We start from the raw sequence: 21,376 nt of genomic DNA on the forward strand, positions 1-21,376 counted from the left end.
TATCTAGTGGCTTCAGATGTAGATAAGTTTTTCGAACACTTTCGTTTGTTTTACTGGCGTCGCTGAATTTTGCGATGAAATGCAGCACATTTATTCCCGAGAATAACCTTCCAAATTTTTCATACTGTTAATGTATACATCAGCAGTGAATTATTCTCCTCTTTCCTCAAATACACTACGGCGATAAACAAGAACCATTCACTAAAGATTTTGCGTAAATTCCCACTCATAATAATTTAAATTGCGAAAATCTCACAATTAGCACCTAAACACACTATTCAGCAGCACAATTCTTTCGAAAGCGCGCCGTAGTAGCAAAAGTGGGGTAGGCGTCTTGCCAGGTGAAACTAGTCGATATTTCCGTGACGTCAAAAATTCGAAAAGTGGGGTAGGGTTTGGAAATACGCTTACGGGACAAAGAAAGTGACCCTGCGAAGCTGAAGTTTGATACATTGAGTGAGAAGAAATACTTTTCCCATCAGTTAATTTTCACTATGGAGAAATTTTTCTAAACATACAAAAGACATTTTTTAGGCTATTTATTTCAATTAATAATGAATACGACCGAATAACCTAATTTGAGAAACTTTTTATCCCTAATATTTAACACAAAAAGAAGAACACTGCGTTTAAAGAAGAGTTTAAAAATATTTAATTTTACTATATCCATCAGTTAAATTAAATATTTAACAGTTGGGCATAACAGGGGTATGTATATTTAACAGGTAAGAGAGGTATGCAATCTGAAACTAATTAGCTCATATTGTTCTATAATCGAAAAGATTAGAAACTTGTAATACTTTTTATACCATTATTCATGAATGATAAACTTCGTTATTTTCTGAACTGGAAGTTTGTTTATGCAAAATATTCTCAATCAATACAAACTGTTCTAAGCAGTTTAAAAGGAAATGACTGAGAAATTAACATTACTAAAATTTGAAATCCATAACTCATTATTAATGTTAAAGTACTTAACCTTTTTTATGCTGTTCATATTAAACTTTTTCACTTAAAGGATTGCTTACATTAACTGTAGCAGAACGTAAATTTCTGCTGATAAAATAAGTATAAAGACATAATATACTATATGTGTGTGTGAATCAACTGCAATGATTTACACTTCAATGCTCAAATATGCATGTTATTTTACTGCGAGGTGCACACACATGCTAACTATATAAACGAGAGAATAATTTTGAAAACATAAGCAAAATGTTCTTTACGAGGAAAAACGTAATCAGTTTCTTGAAATATTAAGAACAACATAGGTTCCTTGAAGCTCGTGATCTACACTGTGGTACACAACAAAACGTGTGGTTTGTACTTATTTTTACATAATGTTATAATGCTTGCAACAATCAACATAAATATTTAATCAGTTTTCGATTATAACATGTTTCAGAAACATATTCACAGACCAGATTACTGCTTTTTATGTTTCCACTTTTTAGCCAGTAGATGGCCGCATCAGTGGCTGGAATCAAGAATTACATTACGATATATCGGAAAGTTTTTAAGTTACGAGGAATTATGCAAAAATTTGAAAATGAAGATAGAAATTTCTAATTAAAGAAATGGTAAAAAAATAGTTTTTGAAGATTAAAATTTACTATGATTCACATGTTATGACACAAGTACCAATCCGCCATACTGTCCTTCGCATTACCGAGTTGAGATGTAATGTGATAAGACAATTGTTATTAAGTGACAACTATCAGTTTAGAAATAGTGTACTTTTAATGTGATGTAATTGCGCCTTATTCTAAGTCCTAGCAGAAATTTGAAACTATTGAAGCGAAATTAGCTACTCTTAATGTTACGTAGTAACTGAAAAACAGATTAAATTAAAGTGCTTGGCCTGTACAGTCTGTAAAGAAAATATTTATTGGTTTGTTGTATTAGAGGTAAAAATGAGTTTTTTCAGTAAACTTTTTGGGGGAGGTAAAAGTGGTGGAAAAGCACCTACACCGGCAGAAGCTATTCAGAGACTGAGAGAAGTTGAAGAAATGTTAATGAAGAAACAGGAGTTCTTGGAACGTAAAGTTGAACAAGAATTAGCTACTGCCAAGAAAAATGGAACTAAGAATAAAAGAGGTAATTTTATGGTAACCTTTTGCATAACAATCGTAATTACGAAAGCCTTTTTATGAATTAGCATTTCCCTTGAATGCTTTAAAGTTCTTTTTCGAAGTTGTCGGAAAAAATATGTAGCGATTTTCATGTTGGATTTTAAGCTCGATTTTTGATCTAACTGCATTAGTCTTTAAACATTTGCAATATTAAATGTTTTATGTATAATTATTTCTCTAATTAATATTTACATAATCTTCATATGAAGTAGAATTTGTGCATAAAATGTACTCTTAAAACAAACTTTTGTTAGGCTTCAAATAATTAATAAGTACCTTTCACCTATGATGAAGTGACAGAAAATAAGTCTTCTCAATTTCAGTTGCTTTACAAGCTTTGAAAAGAAAGAAGAGGTATGAGAAACAATTAGGACAGATTGATGGAACTCTTACTACTATAGAATATCAACGAGAAGCCTTAGAGAATGCTAATACGAATACAGAGGTTCTAAAGATAATGGGATATGCTGCAAAAGCTTTGAAAAATGCACATGAAATGTAAGTTTGAATTATGCTTTTAATGATTTAAAATGCAAGTTGTCATGGGGAAAGGGAAGAATCGCACACTGCTTGGCACGTTTTTAAGAATTGCACAAACCTGGTATCCATGCACACATTGATCTATTTTCACCTAAAAAAACATCAAAGAATTGCACAAATTCGGCATTGCGCACTCTCTTGACTTTGTCCATGTACACATTGATGTATTTTAAATTAAAAAATCGAAGGAACTTGAAAAAAATCCACTTTGGGTTTTCATCCGCAGAGAACCCGTTGGCGCCGTTGCATTTTTGCTCGCCAAGTTCGCGGTTCATCGACGGTGAGCCGAGCCGTAAACGTGATATTTTGTAAATGTGATTTTTAGTGCATGTAAATTCAAGTTAGCAGATAAAACAATATATTAAGCATATGGTAGTAAAAATTCACAGATAATAAGCATGTAGATGTAAAACTAACCGGTTTAACGTGATATACGAAAATAAATTTGTATTAAATTCAAGTTAGCACAGAAAAGAATGTATTAAGCATAAGACAATATATAAGCATTTATAACGGAAATAAAAAATATAAATTGGTATTAATATACTGAAATTAACCGGTTAAACGTGATATATGAAAAAAAATTGTCTTAAATTACAGTTAACACAGAAAACAATATATTCCTTACACCAGCAGTGGTTTGCTAATTTTGATGACCATGGTGATGCATCAAACTATTCTGTCATCTTAGGTAATCAAAAATAATATTTTTTTTATTTCAATTTAATCATCTATTTATGTCACACCTGCCATCCTCTGAAAGGTTATTGTTAGAAAAGCATTAACAATATATTATATTGTTAAAATTTTACGCCATAAAAATTGATTTATTCTCATAATTTTAGATGACAATAACTAATAATAAAAATAAAAGCATTACTTAATTATTTAAAATGCACATGCACATTTTTGCGGCCTACGGAAACAAATTATTTTAGAGGTTGGAAATCTCATGGTTCTTAAGAGTTGTTAATAATTAAGAACACAACGTGAACAGCCGTGTTACAAATTTGCATTCACCCTTCCCACCGTATTTTCTTCCATTCATCCCCAACCGAGAACCGGCATCTATCTACAAAAATATTTCTATCTATTCGTTAAAAAATTCAGAAAAAATAATAGTAAATTAGAGAATAATAATATAAATCTGCAAATGCGAACGACAGTGATAATTCAACAAAGTGAACGCAAGAGGAATGGTGGCAAACTTCGAACAGGCGAATAGGATAAATCCGCTGGGTTACCAGGTATTATCGTCAAAGTTGGTGATGTTTACATTTACCGGGTTCGGTGCTACTTTGGTAGACGGTTGCACGGATTTTTGGCGATTTACGTTGGCGCAATTGTTGGCGTGATTTTTACAAACGTCAGCCATCTTGAAAAACGCTGTTTTTACGCATAGTAAAGTATTCAAAACTTTTAAAAAAATAAATATCGTTAAAAGTAATGGATTAATTTTTTGTTGAAAATGTCTCTTTTTAAGATGGCAGCAAGGGTAAATAAATACATTTACTATGAGTATAAAATAGTAAAGTTACTATTACTTTCATATAGCAAAGAGAATAAAAACACCGCTATAAAAACATTGTGCCAATGTTTAATTAGATTAAAATATTACTGAAATTGAATATCAAATTAAAAACCATCATACCAACATTTAAAAGAATTAGAATATTATTAAATTCAAATACTTTAAAATATGTTATATAGAATATAATTAACATTAAAACATATGGACAATAATTATCTCAGCAATTTTTTAAAATAGTGCATTAATTTTTTCAACAAAAAATTGAAGTATACAATTATAAAATAAAGGAAAAATATGTACTTACATTTTTTTAGTCATTTAACCTATTGCTTATTGATAAGTACCACAAAAAAAAAAAAAAAATCGGAAGCATAATTTAAATAACATCTTTGAAGACATCTTTCAAGGAATTCGAAGATATGAATTAAATTTTAAAATGGCGGGGAAATGCACAAATTTTCAGTAACCAATCAGGAAGCTGATTATAGCTTGTTAATGCACAAATATTCTGTAACCAATCAGAGAGCTTATTACATCACGCCTCGAATTAAAATTATTTAAAAATTCATACATAATAAAATCATTTTTTAAAAAAATGCAAAATTAAATTGTATATTAATATTTAACAGCCATAAATAATGTTTAAAACATAAGATTAAATTTATACATATAAAAACCAATTACTTTTAAAGTAAGGTGACGTCATTGGTTACATCATCCACAATATAAAATTTCATAAAATATGATAAACAATAAAATTTTTATTTCAAATAAAAATGCAAAATTAAATTGATTTTTAATATTTAGAAGCCATAAATAATATTTAAAACATGGAATTTATGCACAATAAATGAATGTAAAATTTGTTTGAATGTAAAATTTGTTTGAAGCTTATATTGCTAAAAATGTTTACCATCTTTATTCATTATATATAAGAATTACAGTTAACTATTAGTCATCAAAGTCACAAAGAGTAGTGAGTGCTTAAAGTTTTAGTTATGAGAAATTGATTTATGTTAAAATATGATTATAGAGAACACATGTAGTACAATCCCTTCTGATGATAAGTTTTGCTTGGTATTTCCTGCCCCCCCCCCCCAAAAAAAGGTCTGAGATCTAATCTTGCTTAAAGTTGTATATGGGAGGTATGAAAAATTTAGACGAATTGTGTTAAGTAGATCAATTAAGCATCCAAAAAAGAATGTACGAGATTAATTATTGAAAAAAAATGATTTTAATGATGATTAATTGATTGTCAGACACAAAAAATGTAATTGAAAGTAATGTATGCCACAATATAAATAATAAGAAAATTTTATGTGATTAAATGACATTAAAAAGTAACAAATTACTTCAAAATAATGCTGAACTCGTGACATCTCAGTGTTCTGGAAAACTTATTGATGATAACATAATGCATCAAAAAATTAAACATTAACTGTTACTATGTAATAGACCTTTTTGTTGTTATTGTTGTGGATGAAGATAAGCCCTGGTAGTCTGCAAAGTGTTATCATTGTTGAGGTTCGGTCTGTTAAACAAGATCCCAGTTTTTAACAATTCAGCTTGGATGCCCCAACAATAAAAAATGTGTGTAATTTTCAGTTCTGTGTGTGGGCAGTTATCACAGTTTCTGTAGTTTTTCCTACCCTCTGTCAATTTTCTATCCTCTGTGATGGCCAGTTCTAAGCCTGACTGTGGTTTTAGTTATACGTCGATCTCCACTGATGTTTATGGACCTGGTGCTGTATTGGAATTGAATGTTCCTTCAGTCTGCATTTGGCTATAGGACTTATGATATTAATTTTGAGATTTCAAGCATCTCTTGCAAGTTTATCAATACCTGTGATCTAGACATGCTGTGGCAACCATCGAAGAATGCAGATCCTATCTACTTTTTGAAGCTTATTTTGGCAAAAATGGATCCCGATGATGATCAGAGAGCTTCTATTCAGAATTGCCTGTAGAGCTGACTTTGAGTCGCAGAAGACAAGTCCTTTTGCTTTTTCAGAAATGGGAATATATACATGTTAATTGCTTCATTGCCAGAAGCTTGCAAGGGAAGTTAGAGACTCTGACTCCATTGCCAATTTTGTATTTATAAGTAGTATCACATAGAGTAGTCAGAAGTACTCCAGAGCCTCCATTAGTGATTGGCTGATCAGATGAACCATCTGCATAAACATATATAAAGTCCTCTTTTGGATACTGTTCAACGGTCCTGATTTTTTTGTTTTAATGACGTAAGTCAGTTCTTTTTTATTATGTGGCTGCAGTAGGTTGAGTACTATTTTTGAGTTCATAGGAAACCTGGAAGGAAATGTTGATGCTTAGAAGATGGAAAATCGGCTGATCTTTGGAATATGGTAACTGGTAGTTTGGCGACGAGGCGATAAAGGTTACTACCTAGGACTTTGGTAATAATGTGAGAAGCACTCAGTTCCGATTACGCATTATTTTGTGCGAGGGAAATGAGAGATCATGAGATATGTCATGTGACATTAATGGACGAATTACAGTTGTTTAATCAGAAAAGGGGGGAAATCTGGAAATTTCGTATTTAGCTATATTCTGTGTTGTGTGAAACATGACATTAATGGACGAATTACAGTTCTTTAATCGGAAAAGGGGGTTAATTTCGAAAAGCTTCATTGTGTGTTGTGTGAAATAGTGTTGATTAATTTTCGGATTGCATGGCGCTATGTAAAGTGAATTCTAAATTTTTAATGCGTTTATCTGATAATAATAGTAAGTTAAGATTGTGTGAAAGGAAGGATATTACAATTAAGTTTAAATGGAGGTGCAAGAAATATGGTGAAAATGGATATTTTGTGAAAAGGAGTGTAAGGAAGGGTACGTGGTTTGCTGAAAGTAGTTTGAGTATAGGTGAAATTTTATTAATTTCTTATTACTTGGTGAATAGACTTCCAGTTGACTACTGGATTTAGGATTTAGAAATTAGCAGTAGTATTGCAGCCACGTAATGAAGATTCTGAAGAAGATTAGGTAAGTTAGTATTTTTAATCATTTTGAGGATATTATTTTTATGCATTGTTCTAAATAAATTAATGTAAATAAATTAATGTGGTATTATTGGAAAATTGTTATTAGCAATGATTTAGTTTAAAATAATTAGGATTGTAATCTAATTTTTATTAATTTAATGTATGTGCTTATTTATATTTTAAGTAGTGTTTTTTAATTTAATTATATTTTAATTTAATGATCGTGATTTTGTCAGTTATATATTTGTAGTATTTTGGAATATGTTTGAGTAGTATACGTTGAGTATTTTCATGCATTTTCATGAAATTTTTCTAATTTATGAGAAAAAAGCAGTGTACATGGATATAGTGAAGAGTGTGCGCAATGCCATGTTTGTGCAATTCTGGGATGTTTTTTTAAGTAAAAATAAGTCGATGTGTACATGGTTTAGTGATATTTTAATTAAATGATAGTTATTTTGTGAATTTTATGTTTGTAGGAATTTGGTATACATTTCAGTTGAAGTAAACGTGTATGGAAATAATTTAAATATTTGACACTTAAGTATTTGTAACTATTTTTAATGTTTCGTATAAATTCGTTAGTGACGTTTATAATATAATAGATAATTTAGAGGTAAAAGCTTTTGGATAGTTTATTTATTTTATATGTGGAAATGTTCATCCTTGGAAAGGGTGTGTACTTTTTTGCGATCAGGTAATTTCATATATGTGCTTTTTATCAAGTTTAAAGATTAGGAAAATTTTCCTGCATTTTCGTGCAAATTTTTGTAATTTATGAGAAAATAGCAGTGTAGATGGATAAAGTTAAGAGTGTGTGCAATGCCATTTTTGTGCAATTCTGGGATATTTTTTTTAAGTAAAAATAAGTCAACGTGTAAATGGTTTATGTGTATGTGCTATTCTGAAAAACGCACAAGGAGTTTGCGATTCTGCACTTTTTCCCAATTTTGCAGTTAATATTTGTCATGATTAAGTAGTTTTGTTACATAAAATTTCTAGCATCAGTGTAATTCGGCTAGTAGATTGTTGAAAAAAGTGTTTAGTAAATAAAAAGAAAAGAAACATGTCTTTACTTCGTGAAGACAAAATGGCGGCGAAAAAAAAATAGAGGGTTGCTGTAGCAGAGTTGGTTGCCAAATTTTCGCCAAAAAATCGCCAAGTTACCATAATCCAAAGATCAACCGGAAAATCTGTTGTTATCAAAGCCAAGAACTTCCTCTGATGTTTTTGTCAAATTGCATAGCAGATGATATTTTCAGTCTAGTGCTGCCATTATAGCTTTCATAGATTCTTTGTAGCAATTTCTATTATCTAATTTTGTAGCAATTTCAGAGATTCTTTGTTCTGGTACACAGCTTCATGCCTTTTTTGTAAATTTTATGGAACTACTCTTATATGCGCCTTCAGGTCGCCAAACATTTTTGCCGAGAAACTCCACGGTGCCATATTACCATCTAAATTTTTTGTCTACATTTCGAACTGGAAGCCTAAAATGTCTCCAAAAACGTGGTTTTCGCACATGCAGAAACTACATTTTGAACATACAATTTAAGCTAAAAATCCAAAACAAAAACAAAAAATTTAGATAGCAAAAACGTAAAGTTTCTAGCCAAAAATATTTGGCAAGAATCCATGTACACAACGATATGTTTTAACTTTAAAAAAAATCTACAAATTGCACAATCTAGGCAGCGAAAGAATCTGCGAACTACGCGCACCTCACTTTAATAAATTAACATAACAATAAATTTCAAAAATAAAGTGTACATGACATTCTGTTTCAACTTTAAAAAACATCTACGAATTGTACAATCTAGGCACTAGGCACTAATCAACAAAATGAACTAACTAAAATAAATTTCAAACAATTCAAAAAACTACAACAGTGACAGAAATTCATACTAAAAAAACAATGAACATAACATTCTACAAACTAAAAATAAAATAAAATGCACTTACCATGAATTAATGCTTTTTCAAACAGCAGAAATACCAATTTCATGCCACCTTCAACATACTGCCACATAATCACTATCGTTTATTTATATGACAGCCACACACTATCCAGAAAATTCATACTATGGTTCACAAATAAATGTTCAAAACCTTCTTTTCCTAAATCCTGTAAGATTTCGAGCCATCCGAAAAAATAGTTGTACAAGGCTCAATCCACTCTTTAATACACTGCATCAGCGTTTCCTTACTTCTACCGTGCACAGCCACTAAAAATAATCTCCCAGACCTTCTTGCAATCATGCCTCTCAGTGCAGTATAGGCCATTTCAAAACATGCACGACATAAACCAACGAGCAATTAAACCACTCCATCAAAAAAGTTTTTAACGTCAAAAGGGTTACATACAACACGCAATCGCACCAAAAACCAGCGCAGAACATATATCACCACATTTAGTGATCTTAGGGCACATATGAGAGTAGAGCCAATTTTATTATTATATTATACTGTCTTCTTTTTTCAAGGCCACATTCCTGAATTACTTTTAAATTTTTGATGGAAGGCTCTGTACCGGTAATGACTTTTGCGGCCTTTGCCTGAGCACTATCTAATTTTCCCAACAGAGTCCCGGAAGCATCAGCCCAAATAGAAGAATCATACTCCATGATCGGTCTAATTAGTGAGCAGTTTTGTTGGTCCCGGAAAACCTCCCCACTTTGTTCCACAAATACTTTTATGATTCTTAATCTTCCACAGCAATTCCTTTAATCATAGCTGTAGGAATGTAGAACATTCTTCAGTTCATTTAAAAAACAATTTATTACTCTCTTTGATATTGGATTTCTAACTTGGTAAATTAACTTCTAATTGAAGTCAAATTTTTTTTAAAGTAATTTATTGACAATTGAAACTTGCAAAATTGTGAACCAATATTTCAAACATATAGGTAAGTATACTTTTCAGAAGGCCCCAAATGTGTTACCATCAGGGGCCCCCAACTGGTTTAACCTGCCCCTTAAAATACAGTATAATACAGTTGTCTCAAACTGGCAGATCATGTGTGGCTCCCAAAGCAATTTTTTTGGCCCATGAATACATATCCTGTAATTTAATTAGTATTATTATGAAAAGTATTTTAAGAAGTAGTTTAAGATTTTTAACAGTTTAGAGTCCAGTTTTACATTAAACAAAAAAAGGGGGGAGTAACTGCCTGCAAAGTTTAGAAATGGAATTAATTAATTTACTGTGATATAAATCTTATTCAAAGATTTGAAGGCGCTCATTTGGTTTAACTTTTATTAGTACTTGTCTAAAGATAAATATTCTCAGTTACAAATTTACATTATAAGTGCTATGAGAATTTATTTGGGAGTACATTTACATGCAAACAGTTTTTTCATAACTGAAAATTAATAATTCTATTTAAAAGAACCAGCTGCTGAAGAGTATTTATTATTTGTGATGAAGATGCTCTCTAGAAATCTTCCTTCTAGATTACAAATTTTGTCAAAACTCCATGAGGCTAGCTAAAAGGTGTAGTAAGAAATAAAGAAGTCTATAATTATTTATGTGAATTCTTTTTTTCTTGTGTTGTAGAAAATATCATAAATAAGAGAAAGAGAATAGGTTTCATTATTTGTTAAGTTTTTGTCTCTCTTGGGAAGTTTTTGTATATTTCTTGAAGTTAAAAGTAAGTTAATGAGTATTTATTTAACAAAGTATTTTCTCCCTTCTTTCCTTATGCCTTTATGATGTAACTGGAAGCACATGCAGTGGGCATTCAGGAGGTTCGCAGTTCGAATCCTGGTTAGGGCATTGCACATTTTTCATGCTCCTACATCAATATAACCTAATGACTCTATAAGTGTCACCTGAGCTAAAAGGGGATGATTGATAATTCATCTCCATGAGAATTTGGCAATAGGGTGCCCTAATCCGCAGTTGCCCTTAAAAGGGAAAGTATACAGTCAAAAGTCTTTAATCCGGACTCGTCGGAACTTCGGCGATTCCGGATTATCGATTCTTCCGGATTATAGATTATCAGTTTAAATCTGTAAGATGGCATGCAGAAATTAAAAATATTAAATTAATTAAATTAAAAATTAAAAATATGAAACCGTCATTTATGAAATAAAGAGCAATTATGATCTAAGGGGTATCAAAATTTTTAAAAGGAAAAGCTTAATATTTATTTGTTTACTTTATTAAACATTTCTTTCAATGCACGCATGCGTTAAGCATACATTACGCATAGTCGAAATTAGAAAATTGCAACCAGAAAACTATTTGATGTGTACTCGTGATATTTATAATGATAAGGAATTTGATTTAAATCATATCAAAGATGGAATACATCGAGATGAAATACTACATTTAGTAAGGAATTATAAGCTGAATAAAATAAAAACATCTGCCCTGAAGATAAGGATAGTGCTGACAGATCAACTTCCAGTTCATTGTGTGCCGCGGCGTCCCCCCCCACCCCGCAGAGCAGCGTGAAATTGATAAACAGATTGTAGAGTTCCTCACTTTGGAATTCTAAGTTAATGTTCGAAAGGAGGAATCTAAGAACTGAAAAGCGAATAATCGCTAGAGTTCGGTGACAAGAAACAACAAGATAGAAGGGTAACTAACCCTTTATTATTCCAATAAGATTTAACAAAACTCCGCCTGGGAGTGTACAAGCAAAGCCCGCACTTGAACTTAAAAGACTAAGAATTAAACTAAAACTAAGATTAACTAAAAGAAGTATAGCCGAAGCTATCAAGGTTCAGATTGAGCTGGCCCCTTAACTTAATTGACTATGAAGCTTAGCAAGGGCCTGAATACGGCCGTGCGTAATAACAACTTTGAGAGGGAGAGTGGCCAAAAACGCAGACACGCCTTCTCAGTAAATATTCAGCAAATTCCAAAACTACGTTCTGGCCGGAAGTAGTAAGTTGAAGTTAAGAATTTGACAGGAAAGGAACTTAAAATTTAACTGTTAATAAAATTAACATAATCCTTATAAGATTTCGGAATGGTTAGAGAAACAAAGGATATGTTTTTATCCATTTTTTTACAGCAATTCCACTTTTTGTTTGATGGACATCGAATCATACTTTCTCTTTGTAGATCCTTCACATATTAGTAAATATATATCGGAATTCTATTTGGCATAATCGAAAGTTCAAGCTTACTTTTATAAAATTGCTCTAACAGTCTGCAAAAAATAAGCCGGATCCAATTCGAAGATTAAGGAACAACGCAATCTGCAACATTAACTGAAATAGATAATTAGATAATTTTAGCTTAGCTTATACCGTCCGTTATACGTTAAACACGCATGCGTAAACATATTATGCGCACACGCATATGCACATGCGTAAAATTATTACATTCATACGTAAACGCTTATGCGCATGCGTGAACGCATTATGCGTTCACGCATGCGCAGAAAGTTTGTAGCTTTGAGGTCCGGATTAACGACTTTTGACTGTATAAGGTATTTTCTCCCTCCTTTCTGCATGCATTCATGATATAACTGGAGGCATGTTTGATGTGTAGTCAAGAGGTCCGCAGTTCGAATCCCGGCAAGAGCATTGCACATTTTTCACATTCTTGCATTGATATAACCTAATGAGGTACTTGCATATTATCCCGTCGACCATGAAACTTTCGGAAAGCAGAGTGATTTAGCGCCATTTATGGATAAATGTGTCAGAACAAGGTACTCATAACATCTGACTTTTTGACTAATCCTAGATAACGCAGATGTAACCACAGCTGATTATCGATAAGACAGCTCTTGTTTTTACGAACAAGGATATAAATTGTTATTGCTGTATTTTTTGTTGCATAAAAAAAATTAACATTTTTGACCTGACTTCTACAGAATAACAGGCAGTGGATTGTTTTCAAAGTCATGATTCTGCTATAAAAAAAATTACCTTAATGGGCTTGGTTTAGTCAGCCGAATATAGCTGATAAAACAGTAATACATGTATATTCGAGCTACTGGCCTACGGGGAGTTTATCAAGTTTATTAATAAACCATATGAGTTTATAATTGTTTTGAGTTACGTTACCTATCGAGTTTATAAAAACAAAGTTTCTAACAAACTAGTAGAACTTGTTGAAGACCTTTTTATGCAAAATCTTAGGTTAAATAGTGATTCTTTATTATATAAATAGGCATCAGTTTCTTCAGAATTCCGCACAAATGATTGGCGCAAATTTGACGGTATTAACACAAACTTTCAAGGTTCGAACGTAGCCAAATTTCATGGTCGATGGCGTATTACACAAAGACTCCTAATGACTCTGTAACTGCAATATATTATTTGAGTGAATGAGAAATCAGAAAATTTTAACATTTAGCTGTCAGTGCATTTGTATTACAAATTGTCATCAGATATTTTTTGCAGGTACCATATTTAGATTTCGAGCAGAAAATGAGTATAAATTAGACTTTTTATGTTACTTTTATGCATATATTTTGACGAATATGCAGTGAAAAATCTTTAAATTTAGATAAAAGATTTTCTTTCTGTTAAAAAAATTTTTTTTTTCCTGTGTTTCTATCTTTTTGTTCTCCTTCTTTCTCTTTTTTTTTTTTTTTTTTTTTATTGCTTCATGTTGGCTGAATTCACTTTATACTTTTGGCTTGCACGCAATTTGAGTTTATGCAGAAAAGGTGAATCAGATTCATTAGTTTGTAAAATTCAGTTGGGGATAATTTCTAATCAAGTGACTTCTGTTACTTTGGGAATTTTTTTTTTTTTTTTTTTTTTTTTCCCCAGGAAAGAAAGTTTATTGCTCAAAATGTGGTGAGCCTTTTCATGAGATCATTCTCAAAATCCACTGCAGTTATGTTGATTTTTAAAAAAAGATGTGAAATAAATAAATGAAAAACGTAATAAATGAATGTGAAAGGTAATTTAAAAAATGTAACTGCATATTTAAATTCAATGTTTTGGCAGAGTCGCCTATAATGGTACAACTGATGCCAAACGGAATATCTTCGCTGGTAACCTTTTATGCTTCATTTTCAAAACAAGTCGTAGCCATTCTTTTCAGATTGATTGTTTCTTTCAATACTGGCATACAATTACATAGAATTTTTACAAGATAGTTAAATTTTATGCCCTAAGACCATTCGCGGTAATTAAGTCAATTAGGATGCAGTCACACCGCTCACTGGAAGGCGAAATTATAGAAAGACAAAATCAAGGGTTAAATTCATCAATTCTAATGTGAATGCACTAGCAAAGTAAAGCACTGCGGTTTTACATAATTTCTGAGTAAGCTATTCGTTCGAATTAAAATAATTCTTGCATTTAAACTATTATTCCAAATTAAGATTTAACTTGTAATTAATGTAGATAATTACTGAGAGAATCAGGTTTTTGGAGCATAGTTTACGTGAGATAAGATCACGTGATAAGAACCGGCGAATCAGGGTGTTGAACCATGAAAGCATAGTAAATTAAATTAATGTGTTTTTAAAAATTTATCGTCTTTATTTATTGGCTTTTTACAAAATTTTAAACCATATTAAAATTGAACCATATCAAAATAAAAAAATTCTTAGAACTAACACATTTGTTAACATTTTTTGTGTGTATAGTGTATGCTGTCGCCAACAAAGTCTGCTTGGCGAGATTTGCGCCGACGAAACAGAAAAGTACCAATGTGTTTTTATTGGTGTTTGTGAACAGAGTTTGTTATAAAGATGTCATACACTTTTCACCATTTCACAAAGTTGCCAGCGAGTTGGAGACTTTTTCTTGGAGATGTAGATAATCAGAAAGTACTGGCTTTTGTTAAAGTGTTTTGAGACGAATAATAATTTCTTAAATATAAAATGAACTGAAGTATATCAATATATGTTTATAAGAGTATATAATAAACTCAATGTAGAGAGACAACTACTGATAATTTCACATAGTTTTGATTGTCTGTGAAGTTGTTGTTTTATTTCACAGAATATGTCTTTTGGTAATGTTCAGTATTATTTATTAATGTTGTTTTTAGGAATATTGCTAACTTCAATGGTGATCATCCAAGGAAAGTGATCATGATAAGGAGTTTCATTGTATATATTCATAAGTATTAATTATGTAATATTTTGATTAGGGATGTGGATCAAGTGCATGATTTGATGGATGAGGTGCAAGAACAACAAGAAATAGCAAATGAAATATCTGATGCCATATCGAATCCTGTAGGATTTGATCGAGACTTTGATGAGGTGATTTTCATGTGAAATAATTCTGATTCAGCTTGACATTCTATGCATTATAAGTGAATGTAATACTTGTAACATGCTTGTACATTTACAAATAAGCTTCTGCATATATGTATATATATTTGTGTGTGTATATATATCTTATATATATGTAATAAGTAAAGACATAAAGTAAGAAATTTAGAACTAATTTTTCACTAAGACCCAAAATTGAAATTCATAAGTAATAAAAGTCAAATAATCCTATAAATGCAATAAAGAATTTAATAAATGTTAAAACCAAAACTCTTCAAACAAGCAATACCCAAATTCAAAAAATCAATAAAATTTAAAGAAAAACGAACATGATAAGCCAGAATTTTCAAATGAACTGTTATAAGTAAAATACATTGAAATGGTTCATCGGCTAATTCTGGATACAGAAAAGCAAGGATTTTTGTGGAAGAAAGATTTCGATTGATTTCAGTGTTCCTCCTTCTGATGAAAAGTGGCATCAAAGTTGATTGAAATCCTCTTCTATTATGTTCGTTTTTTCTTTAAATTTTAAATGATTTTTTTTAATTGGAGTGTTGCTTGTTTGAAGAGTTTTGGTTTTAACATTTATTAAATTCTTTATTGCCTTTATAGGATTATTTGAAATTTATTACTTATGAATTTCAATTTTTGGTCTTTGGGAAAAATTAGTTCTAAATTTCTTAATGTCTTTACTGATAATTTTTCAGCAGCTTAATGCATGAAAATACTAGGCATGATTATATATATATTTTTAAAGTTTTTAATTATATATATAAAGAAAGAATTTCAATAAATTTTAAAAAATCCTCTAAATGTATAAAAGACTTTAACATTTGTTAAATTGTTAATTTATTAACAATTTAGCAACTTCAACATATGTTAATTCGTTAACAATTTAACAACTTTAGCATTTGTTAATTTGTTAACAATTTAACAACTACAGTCAAAAGTCATTAATCCGGACACCCATAATCCGGAATGATCTACAATCCGGACCTCAAAGCTACAAACTTTCTGCGCATGCGTGAAAAATAATAAGCCGGATCCAATTTGAAGATTAAGGAACTACGCAATCTGCAACATTAACTGAAATAGATAATTAGATAATTTTAGCTTAGCTTATATCGTCCGTTATACATTAAACACGCATGCGTAAACGTATTATGCGCATGCGTAAAAGTATTACACGCATTCGTAAATGCCTATGCGCATGCGTGAACGCATAATGCATAGTAGTATGTATAGAAAAAGTTTAAAAATACAACCAAATCTTAGAAACAACAAAGGTGTAAATAATACAAGGTATGCCCATGAAATAACTGGACATTTTATTATAAATAAAAAAGAAATTACTAATTTCCAAATAAATTTATCTCCTTCGAAATAATCGTCAGAGGATTTCGTAGAATTTTTCCAACATTTCTTCGGGTCATTGAAACGCTGTTTATGGGCTTTAGAACTTGTCGTTCACAAAAGATGCATAATATTTGATTTAATAATCTGAGACATTTTCAAATTTCTGTCCTTTAATAGCCGTCTTAAGCTTTAGAAAAAGGAAAAAATCAGCTGGTGATAAGTTTGGAGAATTTGGTGGTTGATTTATCTTTCCAGTTGAATGCTTAGCAAGACATTGTTAACTCACCTTATCCTGTTCCTTAAACAAAAAAGCATTTCCTTGTAAAAAATACTGGACTTTCAGAGACAAAGTCATGGTAAATAAGTTTTTTGGAATCAGAAAATGCAATCAGCATCACCTTAGTCTTTGATTTCTGCATGTGTTTTTTCGTGTATGGGATAAGACAGTCCTTTCCACTGTACGTTTTTGTCATTTTGTGTCAATTTTGTTTTTAGGTCATCCATTATAATATACTCTAAGAAATTGTTGTCCTATCTCACAGTAGATGGCAAATCTTGACAGCAAGCTTTCCTGTTTTCATTTTGCTGTTGTATCAAGTAGGAGACACAAGTTGAAAGAAAACTTTCTTCATTTTCAATTAAAATAACCTACAGCTTTCTTTGCTTATCTCAAGCATGTCTGAAAGTTGCTGAATTGTTACATGTCTATCAGTGTTTACCAAAAAAATAAATTTTTTCTGCGTTTTCCTTATTCTTTGAAGTTGAAAGATGTCTTCGGTTCATCTTCAACGCTTTTGCGCCCATATTTAAAATGGTTGTACCACTCACACGCTTGTATTCTTGATAACAGTGCACTGCTATATATTGTTGAATCTTCTCCAACATTTTGGTAGTGGATTTACCCAATTTGTATTATAATGCTATTTCATCTCAAAGCAAATTTTTTGTATTTTATTTGTTATTTTGTATTTAAATTTGTAACCAGTTTAAACTGATTATCAAGAGTTAAGATGTCACTCTTTTTAAACATATATTTATTTTTTCACTTTTATATTTTATTCTTTGGTCTTTTAATTTGTCTGGTTACTTCATGGATGCATCTTAGATAACTGCTACGAAATATGTAGAAAGGTTATAAATATTTTATTAAAATAAAATGGGTGTCAAATAGTCATGATTGAGTAAGTTATCTTTTAATATTTGAAAAATACAATTTTTTATATTTCATAATTAAATATGGGATGTAGTAATATTTGAAGCTAGTCTTACTGCTATGAAGATGTTCAAAGACATGTATTCTGCTTTCTACATAATTTATTAGCAGTCTTCTGTTTGTTTCCCACTTTTCAAAATATAGTGGCATTATTTTTTAAAAGAATAAATAGTATCTCAGCTACATGAATAAATATAGAGATAGAGAGAACAATAAAATGCAAAAACATATTTTTGTTCACTAATTTTGGAAGTACTTTTATTTACTCAATGTCAAAATGAAACTATCAGAAATTTTAGTAAAATTCTTTAGATTTCTCAGGTTTTCTTGCATCAGTGCTGTAATCAAAAATATTTTTCCCCTTGTGCATCAAATATATGTAGATACACACACATATATATAAGCTATTGATATTGATATTCATATATTGGTTGTTAAGATATTTTAACCATTAATAAATTAACAACAAAATTATGAAGGAATATTGTGACATAATAAATTACAAGCCTTAAATCTTGCTCTAATGCTTGAGCATAAATAATTCTAGCCTAAAACTGTATTTGTGTGAAGCATTATGCTTTTTATAGAATTAACATTTGAATACAAAAATTAAGCAGAATGAAATCATGGTTGAATAATGAATGGTAATTCAGAAGAAGAGAGAGAATATAATAATCCTGTAATTAGATAAGCTGTCTTTTTTATAAATTTTAAAGGATCTTTTTTATTTTAAATATGTTAAAAATGTAATGTATGATAGTAATATTTTCTTTAACCCCTTGAAGACCAGCATGCGGAGAACAAAGCGCACTGATGGGACTGCCCCCCGAAATGGAACGTCACCACCAGCCCACGCATTTTCAGCAGTAAAGCCTAATTTTACAAAAAAAAATTAATATAAAAATACCACATTAATAGAAATAAATGAAACATGCAAAATGCTAAAATTATAACTATACACAAAATTGTAATTTTGTTTCAAAACAAACAAAATTACAAATACGAATTTTAAAAGAAAATTAAACAATAATTATCTGTAGGTAATTAAATTCCAATTTAAGAATTCTGCTGTGTGTGGAATAATACAAAATAGGGATCAGTACACAGGACAAGTATTGCTTTTTTCTGAGAAATACCAAGCAAGTAAGACGCATCACGAATGGAGAAACCGATGTCTTTCACCTTCTGTAATAATGCTGTAATGTTACTTTTTAATTAAGCAACAATGCCTATGTTAAATTTTAAAATAAATATAAAAAAGGACAACTGGTCTGTGTTTTTCATCATGGAAGTTCAGCGACGTTCCTCCTATAGTCAGCTAGATAACTTTTCTCACATTCTAACAAAAAATAGCAAATAACATAAATGAAAACATTAAATTGGATCCGCATTCTAATAAGGAAAAAGCAGAGGACGAAAACAACAACAAAACACACACACACACACCCCAAAAAAAGAGAGAGAGAAAGAAAAGAAAGGGGAAAAAAAATTTCCTAACAAAATTATAAACAAAAATGCTGGTGTTCCTTAACTTACAGAGCTGTGATTCCCAGTTTGTTTACATCAATAAATCTATCAAAACCAGAAGCTCAGAACAGAAACTGATGCACATAGATGAAGGTCAAAAAGCCATACGTTTCAACCAATGTGAAAAGCCATTACCATTTAGTGCCATCTACTAGCATTAAAAATTCAAATAAGTCATTCCATTTTCAAATTATGCAATGCTGGGCTGAAGAGATTGGTCGGAGCTCTTCGCGTAGAGGTGACGCTGGGCTGTTAAGAGTGAAATCGTTTTGTTGCGCCTTTAGCACATTGGTCATGAACGAGTTGTTAATTTATGATGAAATGTAAAGAGAAATTCAGCATAAAAGCATTAAAATCTTGTTGGAATGGAACAATTTTTAAAGTATGCTGTACTTTTATTTTTATCCTTTTTTGTGTTGTAATTATAAAACTTGTTCTAGAAAGATTTCTAAATAAGTAATTATTCTTTTACAGGATGAGCTCGCAAGAGAGTTAGAAGAATTAGAACAGGAAGAATTAGATGAGCAACTACTTGCTGTTGGGCCAGCTGCTGCTGAATTACCAAACCCTCCAACTGCAGAACCAAGTCGTCCAGGTATATATAATTCTGACAAAGAAACGGTCAATGTAATGATTTTTTTAACATAGGAATTAATTATATTATAAAAAATAAATTGGTTCTTCTAATTATCTGCAACCCCACCAAAAATTCTTGAAAGTGTATTCAGGAGCAAAGCAATAAGTCACCAAAAAGTATTTACATAGCAATTTGATCAATGTGCAGTGCCAAAGTTGCTTGATGCTGAGTTTGTGAAAATCTCTGATTTATATTAAGTGAAAACAGATTGCTGTATTTTTGCCTTTGTATTGGATTGAATGCACACAAAACCAATGATAATTTGATAAAATTTATTCAGACAAAGGAAACACTTCACAGTTCTGGAACTTTTTTCTCAAAAATATACGTAAAACTCTTCTCAGTGTTACAGAGTACAATCAATAGTTACAGTTCAAACTACTAAACAGCCCATCTGAAAGGCAAAGCTTACTCAGAGATATTTCTGTACTCCATATTCAGTACTTGAACTAAACAACTATTGAGCTGCTGATGCTTCCTCCACTCATATTTTTTTCTTCTAGCCTTTGAGAAATTAGTACCTTCCACTTCTCGAAATTACAGGAAGGCATGTGATGGCTGGATTCAGTTACTTATATCGATTAATTACATTTATTCATTCACAATGCCAATTACAGTTATACATCACCAAGTTTGGTGGCAAAAATTAACCTTCGCAAGTTTGGTAATATCTTGCCAATTGGTACTTTTCCTTTATATGCCCGCAATATCATAAGAACAAATATGATGTAATAACACTTAATAATAAGACGATGAAAAAAATTAATTTAATTTTAAAAAGGGTAGAAAGGGCATTGCTCATGACGGTTAATGTTAATTTAGGGTAGAAACTGTTTGCTATTACCTCTGTAATAGAATCAAAATAATACCTTCTGCTTGCTTCTTTCTCCAAATAAATTCTGACAGATAGAACATGAGATCTTGCCTAGCACTACCATGTTGTATTTTATTTCTTTGTTTAGCCGATCCCATAAATGCTGAACAGTTTGTGTATGAGCGCCTGTTTCCGGATTGCCAGATTTTTGTGCAGGTAAAGGAAAAGTACCCGCCAATTTATCAAGATAGCCATTTACTCAATGTTAAATAGACTTGCCCTCATATTCTCATTTTTCCAGAGCATCTTCTCTTTTAAGCATTTCTTGTTACATTACACAAAAAATATTATAATTCCACTAAAATTATTAACATGTGTACAAAATTCATAACAGCTTATATAATGAGAAAAGCACAAA

General features: G+C 31.0%; 1 protein-coding gene across 1 annotated transcript in view; it reads left to right on the forward strand.

Moving 5' to 3' along the window:
- Positions 1 to 1,670: 1,670 nt before the first annotated feature.
- LOC146998629 (charged multivesicular body protein 4b-like) overlaps positions 1,671 to 21,376 on the forward strand; it is a 34,702-nt gene continuing 14,996 nt past the window's right edge. The window contains exons 1-4 of the mRNA XM_085811384.1: positions 1,671 to 2,097; positions 2,456 to 2,630; positions 15,285 to 15,399; positions 19,982 to 20,102. Of these exons, the coding sequence (XP_085667510.1) occupies positions 1,914 to 2,097; positions 2,456 to 2,630; positions 15,285 to 15,399; positions 19,982 to 20,102 (595 nt within the window). The 5' untranslated portion in view covers positions 1,671 to 1,913. The remainder of the gene's footprint in view (positions 2,098 to 2,455; positions 2,631 to 15,284; positions 15,400 to 19,981; positions 20,103 to 21,376) is intronic.

The sequence above is a fragment of the Stegodyphus dumicola genome, chromosome 2 (genome assembly GCF_044657685.1).
Source record: "Stegodyphus dumicola isolate Sdum_Otavi_A_Nest chromosome 2, ASM4465768v1".
Lineage (NCBI taxonomy): Eukaryota > Metazoa > Arthropoda > Arachnida > Araneae > Eresidae > Stegodyphus > Stegodyphus dumicola.